Source organism: Diachasma alloeum, unplaced genomic scaffold, assembly GCF_001412515.2.
Source record: "Diachasma alloeum isolate Michigan unplaced genomic scaffold, Dall2.0 Dall_scaffold_00573, whole genome shotgun sequence".
NCBI classification, from domain to species: Eukaryota; Metazoa; Arthropoda; class Insecta; order Hymenoptera; family Braconidae; genus Diachasma; species Diachasma alloeum.
In genome coordinates this window covers 197,442-213,333 of record NW_021680705.1, presented here as the reverse complement: position 1 = coordinate 213,333, position 15,892 = coordinate 197,442, and the positions used below count along the sequence as shown (strand labels likewise).

General features: G+C 36.2%; 2 protein-coding genes across 6 annotated transcripts in view; one reads left to right on the top strand and one right to left on the bottom strand.

Annotated features, from left to right (window-relative positions):
- The window catches only part of LOC107043439 (eukaryotic translation initiation factor 4 gamma 1), a 212,800-nt gene that overhangs the window by 17,594 nt on the left and 179,314 nt on the right, over positions 1-15,892 (bottom strand). For 3 of the 5 annotated variants that reach the window (XM_015264958.2, XM_015264959.2, XM_015264956.2), the window contains 3 exons: positions 3,616-3,822; positions 1,776-1,969; positions 496-1,342 (listed from right to left, as the gene is read on the bottom strand). In XM_015264958.2, the coding sequence (XP_015120444.1) occupies positions 496-1,342; positions 1,776-1,969; positions 3,616-3,822 (1,248 nt within the window). The remainder of the gene's footprint in view (positions 1-495; positions 1,343-1,775; positions 1,970-3,615; positions 3,823-15,892) is intronic. The other 2 variants (XM_015264957.2, XM_015264960.2) reach the window with 2 other exon arrangements.
- LOC107043440 lies at positions 10,374-11,916 on the top strand. The gene is made up of 3 exons (XM_015264961.1): positions 10,374-10,525; positions 10,963-11,523; positions 11,628-11,916. Exons 1-3 carry the CDS (start codon positions 10,493-10,495, stop codon positions 11,643-11,645), a joined length of 612 nt encoding a protein of 203 aa, XP_015120447.1. The 5' UTR covers positions 10,374-10,492; the 3' UTR covers positions 11,646-11,916.

The following is a 15,892-nucleotide window of genomic DNA, read 5'->3' as shown; positions in this document are numbered from 1 at the left end:
TGAATATTCAAGATGTTCTACAAAAGATCAGTCTTCATGAATTTTTGCCTTCACTCGACCGTTTGTTGTTCATCATAATTTATAATTTTTTATTCAACAAAATGTCGAGTGGAGGGAACAATTATAAGGAAAGGACTGTCTTGAATATTCAGAAAAAAATATTTCCCCATTGAATGTTTTGTTCATTGACTGAACGTTAAAAATTCCATTTCTCCGTGAGAAATTGACCTAAGTTAAAATTAATTTAACCAGTAAAATGAAATGGATGCTCAACAATGAGAATTGTCAGAACAATTATGTATGAGGGAAAAATAACGTGATCAAGTATCTATTCAAATGCAATAAATAAAGATTTCTCTGATAGGTAAATGAATAGTTGAAGTGTTCAAATTAAATTAGTTTAAGTTGAATCTTGTGTTCCAGTGACTCAATCATTGAGCATAAAAAGCATATATAAGAAATGAAAAAAAATGGAATATCGCAAGAAAAACTCACCATCCGGAGATTTTTGTTCAGCTTTAATTTCCTCACTCTTATCAACCGCCTCCCCATTCTTTTGCAAGTGTTGGTGTTCTTCAGTCTGATTGTTAGTTGGGCTCGGTGTGTTATCCTTGGAACCGGGACTCGTCTCGCCGAGTTCTCTCTCGTGCTCCCTAATAGGTTCAGAAGTTGGAGTACTAAGTGCAGGGATAATCACAGCAGGAGAATCAATGGCAGTTGTCGCAGTCAACATGACCTGAGCTGCACTCAGCTGTAACTGATGGGGTTTCCGCCTTGGTGGTGAACTTAATGCCGCCTTGGTCGATGAAAAGGACTCTTTGGCTGCTTGTGGGGCAGTGTTTGCAGATTGGGGAACAACTAAACCTGTTGCTACAGCGGTCGTTGAGATTTTTGCTTCAGAATCAGTTGCTGGAGGAATTGGAGAGGACTGTTCGGGAGGAATATTGTCTTTATTAATAATAGGAGGTGGTATTCGGTGTTCATCTTGATGAATTATCTGCTGTTTTGTATCATTACGTGGCCACTCTTTGGCTACTGACGCCCCTGACTTTGAATCAACCTTAACTTGACACGTTTCTTGGGCAGCTAAATGACTATCAGGATTTGAGGATCGAGGAACATTAGATTGTACAGGTGTTATGGGAACATTATTGCACTGGGTATTGATAGGTTCTTTGTTAGTATTTATTTGGGGTTTGACGTTTGTTATATTCGGTGTTGTTGTCGATGATGACGACGGTGTATGATTATGCTCCTGAACATTCGCCGATGGTGGATTATCTCCACTTTCGCTAGCGGCTTTTGCTACGCGCGATGCAAATTCGGCTGCTATTGCCGAATTCTGAAACAATCATCATTGCTGTGTGATAGATCACGATGGTTTTTTGTGCCGAAAAGTTTATCGGCTACTCGGTAACTAAAAAACTATCAATGCTGCTGACTGAAATACAATATGAAAATGCATTACGATAGAATGTCGATTGAATAAAAAAAATTTTTTTAAAATATTTCTTCAGTTTTTTCACCGAAGACGGGAGCATTATCAGTAATATACTTATGATTGTAATGAAATAAAATACCAATAAAGTACTTGAAGAGATTAAAAGTCAATGGATTTTTGAGGGTGGTGCTTTTAGTTTGGTTCTTTCAATTTTTCACATTCAACAATGTACTCCAACCACAAATTATAGCGAATCAGATTCTCCAAGTAGTGAATGAGAGTGGTTGAGCACACAAATATGCCTTAACTCTTTTATACTTGTAGTGGTATTTACCGTGTCACTCACCTGCGGTTGAGGAGTCTCACGGGGTTTGATATCTTCAGGCGCTGCGGCATTTCTGTATATCTCACCAGCTACATTTTCACCTGTATCTGGATTCACTATATCCATTATGGCATGTGCCCGCGTCGACACTTTTTGATACGTATTCACAGGAGTCTGTGCACTACGATTGTGACCAGGATAGGCTAGAAAGGAAGCGAAACTTAGTTTTCATATCAGTTTCAATTTCACTATTATATCAGACTTGTTATCCAATGAAGAGAAAATCGAAATGACGTCAAGTATTGAACTAATGTTTCACTTTAAATTTGTATCACATGTCATTCTATTAAGGCCCGGTTGCACCAAGTCCTGTTATTCAAATAAACCCCAGGGTAAAATTTATCGTAGGGGTCATAATTTTTCAATATTTGACTCGAAGAATAATTATTTATTTATCCTGTAGCCTCATTTGAATTAACACGGATTTAACCTTGGAATTAAATTTTATTTTTTGTTCCTGGCATAAATTTGAGATACTCTCCCGGGTAAAATAATTCATTGCACATCCAAATTTACTTTTATTATCTGACGTTTTCGTTACCCGGAGTTGGTGCAACCGGGCCTAAGTCTCAGGGGGCTTTGCATGTATCTAACCGCTGTAAAGAGGAGAACGGGGAAGAGAAGGTTACGACCGATTGCATTCCCAGGTTTGCGCTCTTTCCTCTTTTTGTATTGATCGACTGAAAAGCGCGCGACGTTTGGAATAATTCAGGGAAGAGGTGCGGATATAACCATAACGAATAGAACTCCGGAAAGAGAGGTATTTTGTATCTATTTGTTGAGTCATAAGAAAAGAATTGATTTTCAAAATTAGCCTCCTCTTTTTCAGTTATCGTGAAATGTTAGTCGTCTCCGACCTATTCTGCCCGGACTATGTTTAAAACCAATTTCATCATCCATTTCCCCATATTTATACAATTATTATCACAGTAATAATAAATCGATGTGATCTGAGAGAAAAACAGCCGAGTTCTCAAACAAGTCTTACTTGTGCCAAATAAATCGTTTGTTAAAAATGATCAAAAAAGGTTTTTTTTGTGCCGAACATGCGAAGCCTGTGCCGAGATTGAAAAATTTTATTGCAAAAACGACCTTAGTCTCTTCAGAAAAATTGTATTCTTTGTGCAAGAAATGTAATTTCTAGCAGTACTTCTTCGTTATTAGATGCTCCTATACACATTTTGCGTGCAGCAAATGCTCGTTTTACATGAAATTTGTTTCATATAAAATTTCGTTGTTGTTGAAAGCAGAGCAATGATTCATGTTTGAGACTTTCAAATTCAAACCAAACAATAATTTTTTTGGTAATTTTCAACTAATGATTTTGTTGGCCCAAACAAGACTTGTTTGAGGACTTGGTCATTTTTCTTTCAGTGTGGAATGTAAATTTGCGATTTTTAATTTTTTCATTTCATTCTCCGTTAACGTATGGCAAATGCAATGAAGTGAGTTCAGGAGACCTTCAAATCGAATTTTATCATTCAAAATATTTAGAATATTCTCAATTATTCCCCGTAAGAATGTAAGTAGTGAGATGCATTAGGAATAAATTAAAAAATTGATACCCTACTTTAGGAAAAAGTATCAAGTTTCTCGACAAAATAACATTTCTCGTTAATGTTGAAATATTACTTTTTGAAGAACAAAAAATTTACAAGATGTGTTTCGAGACTGAATTCCAAGAGCAAATACTTTGGATATACTCATAAACATTGTTTCTTATGGGTATATGATTTCGTAGCAAAAGTTCAATATTTTTGGAAAAATTTCAAAAATCGAATAAGCTCACTTGGTTGTTGCAGTGACATCGCCATTGGAGGTATCGGTTGTGGTGGCGGTTGTTGTTGCTGTAATGCACCTTGTGGTACACCAGCCGTTCCTTGGGCACCGACCAGCGGGCCTCCTACATTTTGACCACCTCCGCTCACAGGATTAGCACTTGCTCTATTCAAATTCATCGACGAGTTGGGTGGCGTATGAGTTTGCTGATAAAAGTCTAGGAAAGAGACATCGATAGTTAGCTTTAAACTATTGGCAAATTCATAGATATCGATGAATGTGCTACAAAAATACAATGAAATTGCAGATGACTAAAAAAAGCGTAAAAGGGCTCTAGATCGTTGATATTATTTACAAAGTTTATGGAGGTTTTAAAACGAGACCAATTTGTAATTCGCGAAACGCTCGTATCTCTTAATCCAATGGCACTGAAACAGTAGGAAAACATCTCAGTACGAAAAAAATTTATCAGACACGTAGGTGACAACTACCATCAAAATTGGGATTAATTTTAAACCAAAATATGCTTAATTTTAGAAAAAACATTTTCTAAAATCTAGAATTTTTTTAAATTTTTGAGAGGGAATTTTGCAAAAAGGGGGTTATGATATCCGGGTGGTGCTTGTAAAGAAGGGGGGTTTTGCAAAGAGGGTTGTTTTATGAAAGGGTGAGTTATCGTTGGAGATTTTCAAAAATATCTTCGAAACTAAGGGAGAATTCATAACCAAAAAAATGAGTCGGTGAGTTTTTCAAAAATATCTAAGAAACTAAGGGAGATGGCGAATTTTTACTGGAAAAGTGGGGAGGGGGTTTTATTTTTTTTTCAATGTGTCCAAGTTAGAAATTTTCAAAATTGCAAAAATGTCCACAATTTTCAAGAAATTTTGAAAATTTTTAACTTGGATAAATTGAAAACAAAAAATTGAAATCCCCCCTTTTTTTCATTAAAAATTCGCTATCTCCCTTAGTTTCGGAGATATTTTTGAAAAACTCGCCGACTCAATTTTTTTGGTTGTGAATTCTCCATGCACCCCCTCCCCCCGCCAAATATTCGTAAAAATTCGCCATCTCCCTTAGTTTCGGAGATATTTTTGAAAAACTCACCGACTCAATTTCTTTGGTTGTGAATTCCCAATTCACCCCCCCCCCCCCTCCCACCAAAGTAGGATTCGAGGTGGTGGTAGATTGGGAAGGTCTACGCGAGGCAACGGTTGCAAACTAGTAATTAGTTTATTGTCGTGATATGAGTATGTACAGAATGAGACGATAGTATGAATGTATATACAGGTGAGGTGGAGATGTCCGCCGAGTGGCGAGAGCCACACGACTACTAAGTGGGAGCGATTGCGACACCTGGGACGTGTGTATGTTCCTCAGGTGTGTGTGTATGGGAGCGGTGCGATACGCATCTCAGTGTGGATGTAGCGAGCCGCTACACCCCCCCCCCCGTAGCGTTTCACCTGCAGATACATACATCTACGCGTTGACCGCGGATACAGAGAAAAAGATGATTGACGGGCGAATGAAACTGCCGTGCTGTCTCACTCGCTCCCTATTGTGTCACGCGTATATTTCCGATTAATTCCATCTACGGAATTGGGCTGTCTTGCGAATTGAGAAACACCTCAACGAGGCAGTCCGGCACCGACCGCCGAATACTCAGGAGTGAACACCTACTCCTTACATTATCTATCTTCACTTTTTGTATATAGCCTACGTCTTGTAAATATACAGTGATTGTTTTATAACCATTGCATTTGTTAGTGAATTGTTACATCCCTCAACAGAGAACAAGCTCTTCATGTGAAATCGAACTGTATCATCGCGAATACACTACGAAATGAAAAAAAAACCCTTGTATTCTTTGATTATTCACTTTTCCACATCGGCTTTGATGGAGGGGTTGGATTGTCCCTGACGGATTCTTTGATATGAAAGTTCGGTTGGACACACCTTTGCCAACCAAATTTCATCGATCGTTCTGGCAGGGAATGGATGAACCTCACAAAAACGAGCGGGGTGGGGCTCGTATTAACCTCATCTTGAATAATTATTTGATACATGAGGACAGTTGATGCGCTTCATAAACTGACTTGATGAGCATTTTGGACCTAATAAAAACGAGTATGATGGGTCTTGACCTCATCTCAAATCATTATTTAATAGATAAGGGCAGTTAATGCGCACTAATGTCTGTTCCAAAATCTAATGTCATGCCCGTGAGGGTAGTTTGGAGAGCTCATTTCGAGACAGAAACCCTAATGACATTTTCTCTGAAGCTTTGTTCATGAGTTATTGAACAAACAAAGACCGTCAATCAAATGATTTCCCTATAGAGAAATCATATTATCTTCTCCCGTTAGTAAGGTTTTGCGAAGGCATTAAATGTTCAATCGCTTCCGATGAATTTCATCTCTTGATATCGGATTAGAAAAGAGATATCAATTTTTCACGTGATTTCGATTTGTAGGGTCATATCGCTTGTTGGATCCAAATGGCTCTTACGTCACAGTTAATTTCATCGCGATTCTTCTTATCCCGTTTTGATGTATCATAATGATCAATTTGTGCATTTGTACATTGAAGTTGTCGTCTGTAAATGAGGCCCTGACCTACTCATACGCGGCTGACGTTGTATTTTAGGACACCCTGTACATTTTCTTATGCTTTGCAGAAGAGAATCAATATATCATTTGAACAAAACGAAATTATTGGAAATTCAGAGAATATTGACGTCAGCTACGTAATTCATTAACTTCATTCTTTTCGAGAGGGAAAAGGACAAACATTTATCAGCTACACACAATCTGAGAAAGTGGTAAAATTCACATTATCTAATAATTTTATGAATCACACTCTGATATTATCATTCTTTTCATGGAAAGGTGTAGCATTGAAGACATTTATTCAAAAGGAAATGCGTTGACGGAAAAATGTACGAAATAATCAAGAAGAAAAATTCAAAAAACAACAAAGAAAACGAAATAAATTCAACCAACGACGTTTACGTCGCAAAAAGAGAGAAACTAAGAGGAGAAGACAATCGCGGTTGAAACGCGTCCAAAAATGTCGGATGAGAAAGAGAAGACTATGTACCGACAATGACGAGGATGGGAATGAAAATTACTTAGGATCAATGAATATCCGATGTACTTATTATGAAGCTAAACACTTCCAATATGAAATCTTGACCAATGGAAAAACAACTTTCAATGATTGCTGTAGTCACGGAGAGGTTTCCCCACCTTCATTTGAAAATTTCCCAAATATACTTCGTTCTCTGTTCAATCGAACTTATGTATATTCATCTGAATTCTTCCATAACGTTCGGAGTTATAATAGCACATTATCGTTCGCTTCATTCAACGCAAATCTAACGAATTTCCAAGGGAGATGTCCTGGACTTTATTGTTTTAAAATTAAAGGTCATATCTATTATCAAATGAACACAGCCTTAAATCCAGAGCCGAATACCAATGCAAGCTACGGACAGTTGTTCATATTGGATCCTTCAATAGCCAATGAACAAAGATTGGATAATTTTTCTGGATTGAATTTGGAGATTTTGAATTTATTGGATAGTATCAGAGAAGAGAATGATCATGTACGAGCATATACTATGATGAAAGAAGAAATTGAAAAACTGAGGAATCAGTCATCTCAGATAGATCACAATGATACCATCCCTGAAGTAACTATGTCTTTCATTTCAAAATTTGGATTAGATGCTGGCCGATATAATGCACAAAGGTCAAATGAAGTTGCTGCAATCTTCACAACAACTGCAGATGGAAACATATCAGAAACATATGTAACAATTCGGAATCGTTCGATAAAAGAATTAAAAAACATTTCATCGATGGATCCGAATGTAGAGCCGTGGATATATCCGCTTTTTCATCCTCGAGGAAATTTAGGCTGGAATAAAGATCTAATGCGCAATGGAACTTCGAAACGTATTTCACGATCAGCTTATATTAAAAATCTAATAGCCATACGTGATAAGTTCAATCCATACCTCCGTGGTGGAAGATTATTTCAACAATGGATCGTCGATAATTATGTCAAAGTTGAGAGGAATAGAATAGAATTCTGCCGGAATAACCAAGAAAAACTACATGCAAGTACTTATCAAGGAGTGATGGATGCCGTTAAAGGACAAGCTGAAGCTGTTGATGGAATAGGAAAAATAACAATATTACCATCCACATTGACGGGATCTCCCAGAAATATGGCGCAAAATTATCAAGATTCCATGGCCATTATAAGAAAATACGGAAAACCAGACATATTTATCACAATGCAATCCGAATTGGCGGGAGATACGAGAAAATTTAGAACCTGAGGAGCAACCATGTGATCATCCAGAAATAGTTGCCAAAGTTTTCTGTGGTAAAGTTGCAGCATTATTGAACATGATAACCAAGAAAAATATTTTTGGAAAAACAGTAGCTCATGTCGCTACTGTAGAATTCCAAAAGAAAGGTCTTCCACATTCATTTATTGGTTACATTAGGAAGGAATTATAAAATTACTTGCCCAGAAGCAGTAGAATCGATTCATCTCAGCAGAGATACCGGATCCTAAAAAACAGCCGATATTATTCCAAATTGTGATGCAGAATATGATTCATGGACCATGTGGTGATTGGTGTTACAAAAACGGTAAATGTTCGAAGAAATTTCATAAAGCATTCCAAGAAAAAACGGTTATGGATGAAGATGAATATCCCACCTATCGGAGACGTGATACTGGGAAATATTACGGTCGTCCAAATAATTATACAGTCGATAATCGTTTCGTCGTGCCATATAGCCCTAAACCTCTATATACCTTCAACTGTCATTGTAATGTAAAACTCATTTGCAGTGTGAAATCAGTGAAATATTTATTCAAGTATATTTACAAAGGACATGACTGCAAATATGATGATTCAAGGCACGGCTACTCATGTAAATGAAATCATACATGATGAAATTAGGGAACATATCGAGGCTCAATATGTAGGACCTGTAGAAGCATGCTGGCGAGTTTTGAGTAAAAAATTACAGTATAAAAGTCACTCAATTGTCAGATTACCTATCCATTTACGAAATCAACAAAATCGGACAGTAAACCCAGGAGCAGAAGATATAACAGAAGATGATATACTAGAACAAAAAAATATGCTCTTAGATTATTTTTCTCTTAATCTACGTGATGAGAATGCACGAAAATATCTTTATGGTGATATACCAGCACATTATACGTTGGTGAGAAAAAAAATTAACAATGAATATCTTGGCCACTGGACTAAAAGGAAGAAATGTTTCAAAACTATGGGGAGAATCTATTCTGTGAGTCCTTCACAAGTGGAATTATATCATTTACGATTGTTATTACCAACCCTACGAGGCGCCAAATCCTTCAATGAACTGAGAACAAGTCATGGCCAATTATATTCAACATTCACAGAAGCATGTATAATATTAGGACTGATTGCTGATGATCATGAATGGAATCGTGCTATGCATGAAGGGGAAATTTGGATGATGCCGTATAAACTACGTCGATTATTCACACGTATTTTGATCCATTGTCAACCGTTGCATCCTGACCAACTATGGGATGAATTTAAGAATGCCCTTTCAGAGGACTTTTCAAGAAAAATGGACCCAATACAAGTACAACAGACAGCGTTGAGGGAAATTGAAAAATTACTTGAAGGAGGAAAAATTTACAAAGGGATTTTTCATCAATGCCATCCAGCATAGAAGAAGAGAAAAGCATTTCACAGACAATGAATTTTGAACGTATTCTACAAACAGCATTGTTATTATATGAAAGATTAAATGGAGATCAAAGGCACATCACTGATAATATCTTAAATTGTTTGGACAATGAACTACAGACAACAAATGAATACTTCTATATCGACGGACCGGGTGGATCTGGAAAAACATATACGTACATTACATTATGGCATCTCATAACTGGACGGGGAAAAAATGTCAGCATGGCCTTCACTGGAATCGCTGCAACCTTATTACCACATGGGAAGGCTGTACACAAGACTTTAGGATTGACTGTACCAGTGTATTCTGATTCCAACTCTACAATAAAACGGGGAACAAAAGATGCCACTAAACTCAAGAACACAGATATATTTACATGGGATGAAGCTCCGATGGCACCCCGTTATGCGTTAGAACGAATGCATAGACTTTTGCAAGATTTAATAAAAAACACTTTGTTATTTGGTGGAAAAATTATTGTCCCAGGAGGAGATTTTCGACTACTTCTTCCCGTTAATGTAGGCGGTACACGTGGAGAAACAATCAATCCTATCGTAAAAAGGAGAAAGGAAATCGATCTCGAAATATCTCGCAACTCGAATCACTGTCATCGTAAGACTGAAAACGACGCGCCACCACGGCCGTTTTCAGCAAAGCTTTAAAATCGTGAGCTTTCGGTCAAATTGGGGATATTCCGCGGCCAGCTCACATTCGTTCGGTATCCGACAAAACAACGGAAAGTGGCATCGCGACCGTTTAAGCTCTTTCAAATAATAAAAGTAATCCAGTGAAAACAATGGAATCGCCAGTCATTAAATTCACCACGAGCAAGGCCATCGACCATTTTAATGCAGGAGCCACATTAATGTGAGTATTTTTGGGGATTATCCTTGGAATTATCAAAATTTCTTTTATCGAAGCACCTAACCTCTCATTGCCACGTGCTCAAGAAAGAGGATTATTGTTTTTTTCTCCCCGGGAAAATAACGGGATATGTTGACAGCATTGAAGGCTTGAAAGAACTGCCTAAATCACCATCAAAATGGATCTACAATGCATATTGAATAATAATGATCACAAGAGATTCGAGTCATCTTTTGGGGAGATGACGCAATGAAATACAACAATGAAATCGTTATGTATCAGGTACTGAATTAATCATTTTCAGTCAGATGAAAACAATAACAATAACAGAAAAAAAATAACTAGATGAAAAAAATTACAACAGTTTTACAACAAAAGTTCATTTGTTGTCACGTTTGTTTTTCCTTCGCTTTAGCTTTTGATCATCTCCAACAATTCATCGTAAAAACTCAGAATTTTTAAAATCATTAACTCTATTTTCAACCCCCATACATGAAAATTGTATCCACTGAGATGAAAAAAAAAGAAAAAAAAATTTTCAACAAAAATTAATTTGTAATTACTTTTTTTTGTTATCTTTTGCTTTGGCTTTCGATTTGCTACGAAATTTATTTTTTAAACTCGAAGATTTTCAAATCATTAATCGTATTTTTAACCCCCAGAAATGAAAATTGAATAAAATTTAAAAGGATACAAAAATTATCGATTCTTTTTCACAGATCTTAAAGATCACTGGTGGCGTAATCAAAGAAGCTAATCCTATTTATCGTCGATCAGGCGACACTGTGAGTAACAAAGAATTTCAATTCAGTCGTGGAAGCATCCTGGAAGTCCTTGGCATGTTTGATGTTGCCAACGGTGCTTCTGATGACAAGAACAAAGTGGTCACATTCAAACCCATTGAAATGAGAGATGTGTGCAATGCTCGCGAACCAGTAATGGTTTCCGGATGGTTGAAGGAATATTTTACAAGCATAACTACATCGAACGGGGCCAGCTACAGATGTGGTATGATCTGCACTGACGTTCACAGAATGACGATACATGTAACGACATTCGTACCCAAAGCTGAACTGTTGGAAGGGATGAAAATTAATGTCAAAGGGACAATTGACCGTCGAGGAGATGCATTCGTTCTCAACGCAACATCTATGGATCAAATTACAGCTGTTCCTTCCGCTCCAAGAATGAGCGAGGATGGCATGGATGACGCTGTTGAGTCACCTCCCTTAACTTCCAATAGAGATGCCGATGGATATCCTCCAAACGGAAACGACAAGGTAGCTAAAATGGTTCATTGATTGCTGCAATAATATTTCAATGCCTTTAAATCTTATCCATTATTTCTTCAAACAACGAATTTATATATATTTTTTTCTTTCAGAAACAAAAAGTCGAGTAGCCTGAAGACGTCCTATTTTCCATCCACATTGTATTCTTTTATTATCAACCATTATGTTTTATACAATGTCCATTAAGAAATGGTAGAATGTTGAAAATTAGAGCAGATAATAAGTCACATTTCATTCCTAATTCGCTTCTCATTCCGTAGGACGGATGTTCTTTATATTTTAATTATTTTTCGTGGCAACAGAACTGTTAAATTTAAGTCTTAGATATATCTGTATCTAATTTTTCATCAAATATATTACCAAATGTTGATATTTTTAAACTGCTTCGAAAAAAAATTTCTTTAAGATATTTACGTCTAGAAGATTAAAAAGATTGAATGATAGAGACATTACTCATAAAAACTATGTAATTTTGTAATGCAATGAAAATTTGCAGTTTTTTTCTTGAGAATTTCTCACAGTTCATTGCCAAAAAATACCTTAATTTTTGTTTGTTTTTTTTTCTTTGTAAACAACATAAAAACTGCAGATTTTCATAATTTCATTCTTGCAGTAAAAACAATTATTTCATTGACATGAGTCTGCCCAGTGGTTCTTCGTGATATTGTTGAACAATTCCAGTAATGGACAATTCATAAGATATTTAGATTTAGAAGATTCACTAATGACTCAATGTTATTTGATCAGAAACCCTCTGTCATGTGGCTGTTGTAAAAAATAAGATATTTATTTTTAGACGATAGAACAGATCGCAAATGAAAATATTATTCATAAAAAGTATTAAGTAAGCATGTTTTTATGTATGAAAATTTGCATTTTTTTTTCTTGAGAATTTCTCACAATTGATTGGGAGAAAATGAGCCAATTTTTGTTTTTTTGTTCTTCTTATTGTTTTCGTTGGTCAACAAGATAAAAACTACAAATTTTCATCGTTCTGTTTTTGTAATGAAGAAAAAAGTCAATTTATTGAGATAAATCTGCCGATATGTGTTGATAACATTAAGGATGTATTATACCTTTTCCCCAATTTTTATGGTGTTTATAAATTTTTTTCAAACTTTTCGTTGGATTGACGCAAAACAGTTTAACATTTTTGCGTTTCATCCGTTTTCAGTGACTAACGAAGTGTCATCATCATGCAATTATTTTTCCAAGTTTTTCCAAAGCTTTTCGAAAAATTTGTGAAACTTTAGCAAAAAATTCGAAAAATGTTCACATGGTGATGAAACTTCGTAAATTGTTGAAAAATAATGAACTGCAAAAACATTATATTTTTCCAGACAATCCCATTAAAAGTTCTGAGAAATATAAGAAAAGCGTCAAGATTGGTTAAAAAAGTAATACATCCTTAAACAACTACGATTATAGAAAATAACTAGAGCAGTTAGAAACAAAAATGTGGTTTCCAACACTAGATGAATTTTTCTAATAAAAAAAGGTGTCAAAAAGATCTCAAAGAGAACAGACTTGAAAGGCTTCTTCTTTTTCCTCTAACAAAATATTGTATTCTGAAATAGATAAAAATTTGCAGTTTGTTCATTATTTCATGACACGATCATACGAGAACTGCAAATTTTCATTATTTCCTTTGTTTTGCTACACACGCGCTTTTTCATCTGCTCACTTGGTGACGTATAAGTTTCAGTCTTACAATGATAGTGATCTATTTCGAGATTGATTTCCTTTCTCCTTTTTATAGTATAGTTTCTACATGTATAGATCCAACGTATCGACAGTCCGATCAGTATAACCTTCTATAATTAAAATAACGCGTACATTCATTTTCGTATAACATTTATAGTCATTGCTGAGTGATAAATTGATTTAGTAAAACGAGTCAATCGAACTGTATATCAGTCTTCGGTGAAAAATTCCCTGTGACACAAAATGTGGTTGACAATATAGTGAATTGACGTTATGGTAAGTAGGCTCTCCATTGAGTAGATAATTTCATTACTCTTCTTGCTTTTCTTCTCGGAAAGAGGATTCGGCAAAATTAACTCCAAGAAGTGAAATATTAAATGCGTACTAAGCTTCAGAAATTGCCTAAATTTTTCATGAGTGTTTGTTTTCAGAGCAGTCAGTTTTCTATTCATCATTTGAGGTTAAGAAGCCATAACTCATAAACTTCTACAGTAAAAACAATTTCCCTCAACAAAACAACGGAATCAACATTGTGAGTATACCACTCAATGCTTCATACTAAAGTAAATCGTAATTGAGTGAAACATACTATTATTGTTCTTATTCTTTTTATTTTCAGCAGTGTCCAATCACACTGGAGTTGGGGGAAGTTGCAGAATATACCGATTTACAATTTACCGATAAATACCGATAAATTACCAGTAAACGGAATCAACGTTGTGAGTATATCTCTCAATGCTTCATTTACTGAACTAAATCGTAGCTAAGTGAAACATAGTATTATACCCTGGCAACTTAGTATCCTGGCTGTTACGAGGATGTTACGAGGATGGGGCGAGGATGTTATTTTAATGTGAAAAAGGCCGAAAATGACATAAATACGGATCCAAAAATAGTTAAAAAGTTGAAAGATAATCGATTTGTTTCCATTCATACAGTTTATTGTGTTATTTTCTAATAATTAGCAGAAATGGGTGAAAGTGTAATTATGCCAATACAATCCCCGATTAACGAATGCCGCGAGATGGCGTTAGGGTTAAATGACCGCCCTGGTTGGCCGGGTTAACAGCCCTGCGCTTGCTGCCGCAGCAGTCGCAGGTCGCAGGCCGGCCGTCTGCCGAACGAGTCGACCGAAGGGTGATGCGGCGCATTTTGTTATTTTATTTTAGCTGAAAAAATGTTGATATTTTCAATTATTCAATGCTGATGACTGTCAGGGTGGAAAGTAGACGCATGTATCCAGAGGGATGAAAATTGAGGCGGCGAGGGGGAGGGGTCTGAGATTACATTTTTATAAAATTTATACCTCCCAGCACAAACACTGATGTATTATAATTTTTTAAACAATGAATTCCGGGGAAAATGCATGAGTATGCGGTTTCTCCGGGAGGTTGAAGACAGCCGCATGGATCCGGAGGGGTAAATTTTATAAAAATGTAATATCAGAACCCTCGCCCTCACTCCCCTAAATTTTCCTCCCTTCGGATATATGCGGGTGTCTTCAACTCCCACAGAAAAACCCAGTCTTATGCATTTTCTTCGAAATTCATAGCTCCGTGAAGTGGGCACCCCACTTGGTTGGATTTGAACCAAAATTTCATAATTGATAGATTTTGAGCTACTCGTGATAGTAGTAACGTTTTTCTTGTTTGTAGTTTGAAATTTAGCGTCCAATTCGTTTTTGAAATACAGTTAGGAACTATTCCATAGTTAGAGCTGGAGTGACATTGGATTCTCGTCTGCAATCGTTTGTAGTTGATTGTAGTTCTGAAAATTTCACGATCGGAATCGTAATAAACGTTCAATCGATTTTTTTTAACAGTTAGGAACTATTTCATAGTTGTATTTGAAATGACGTGGGATTCTTAGCTGCAATCGTTTGTAGTTGATTGTAGTTTTGGAATTTCCGCGATCGGAAATCAAATGAGCGTCCAATCGATTTTTGGAGACCAAGTAGGANACCCCCCTAGACGAATGTTTATAATTAATTGTATTTTTGGAATTTTTCCAATCCAAACTCAAATGAGCATCTAATCGATTTTTGGAGCCCAATCAGGAACTTGCTCACAGCTATAGCCAAAATTAGCTCGGATCCCTGTCTAAAATGGTTTGTAGTTGTTTGTAGTACTCACAGATTTTCAATCCACCGAGAAAAAGGGTGGTGTAGAATTGAGATATGTAGAGGAATTCGTTTGTAGGTGTTTCTAACAGTGAAAAAAATCAAAAAGAAAAGAAGATCTTTACGAACCAACGTTCATACTTAATTGTAGTTTTGGAATTTTTCCAATCCAAACTCAAACGAGCATCCAATCGATTTTTGGAGCCCAAGTAGGAACTTGTTGACAGATATAGCGAAAATGAACTCGGATTCCTGTCTAAAATGGTTTGTAGTCATTTGTAGTACTCACAGATTTTCAATGCACCGAGAAGAAAGGGTGGTGTAGAGTTGAGATATGTAGAAGTATTCGTTTGTAGGTGTTCCTAACAGTGAAAAAAATCAATAAGAAAAGAAGATCTTTATGAACCAATGCGCATACTTAATTGTGGTTTAGGAATTTGTCCAATCCGAACTGAAATGAGCGTTCAATCCGTTTTTAAAATACAGTTAGGAACTATTTCATAGTTACAGCCGGAGTGACATTGGCTTCTCTGC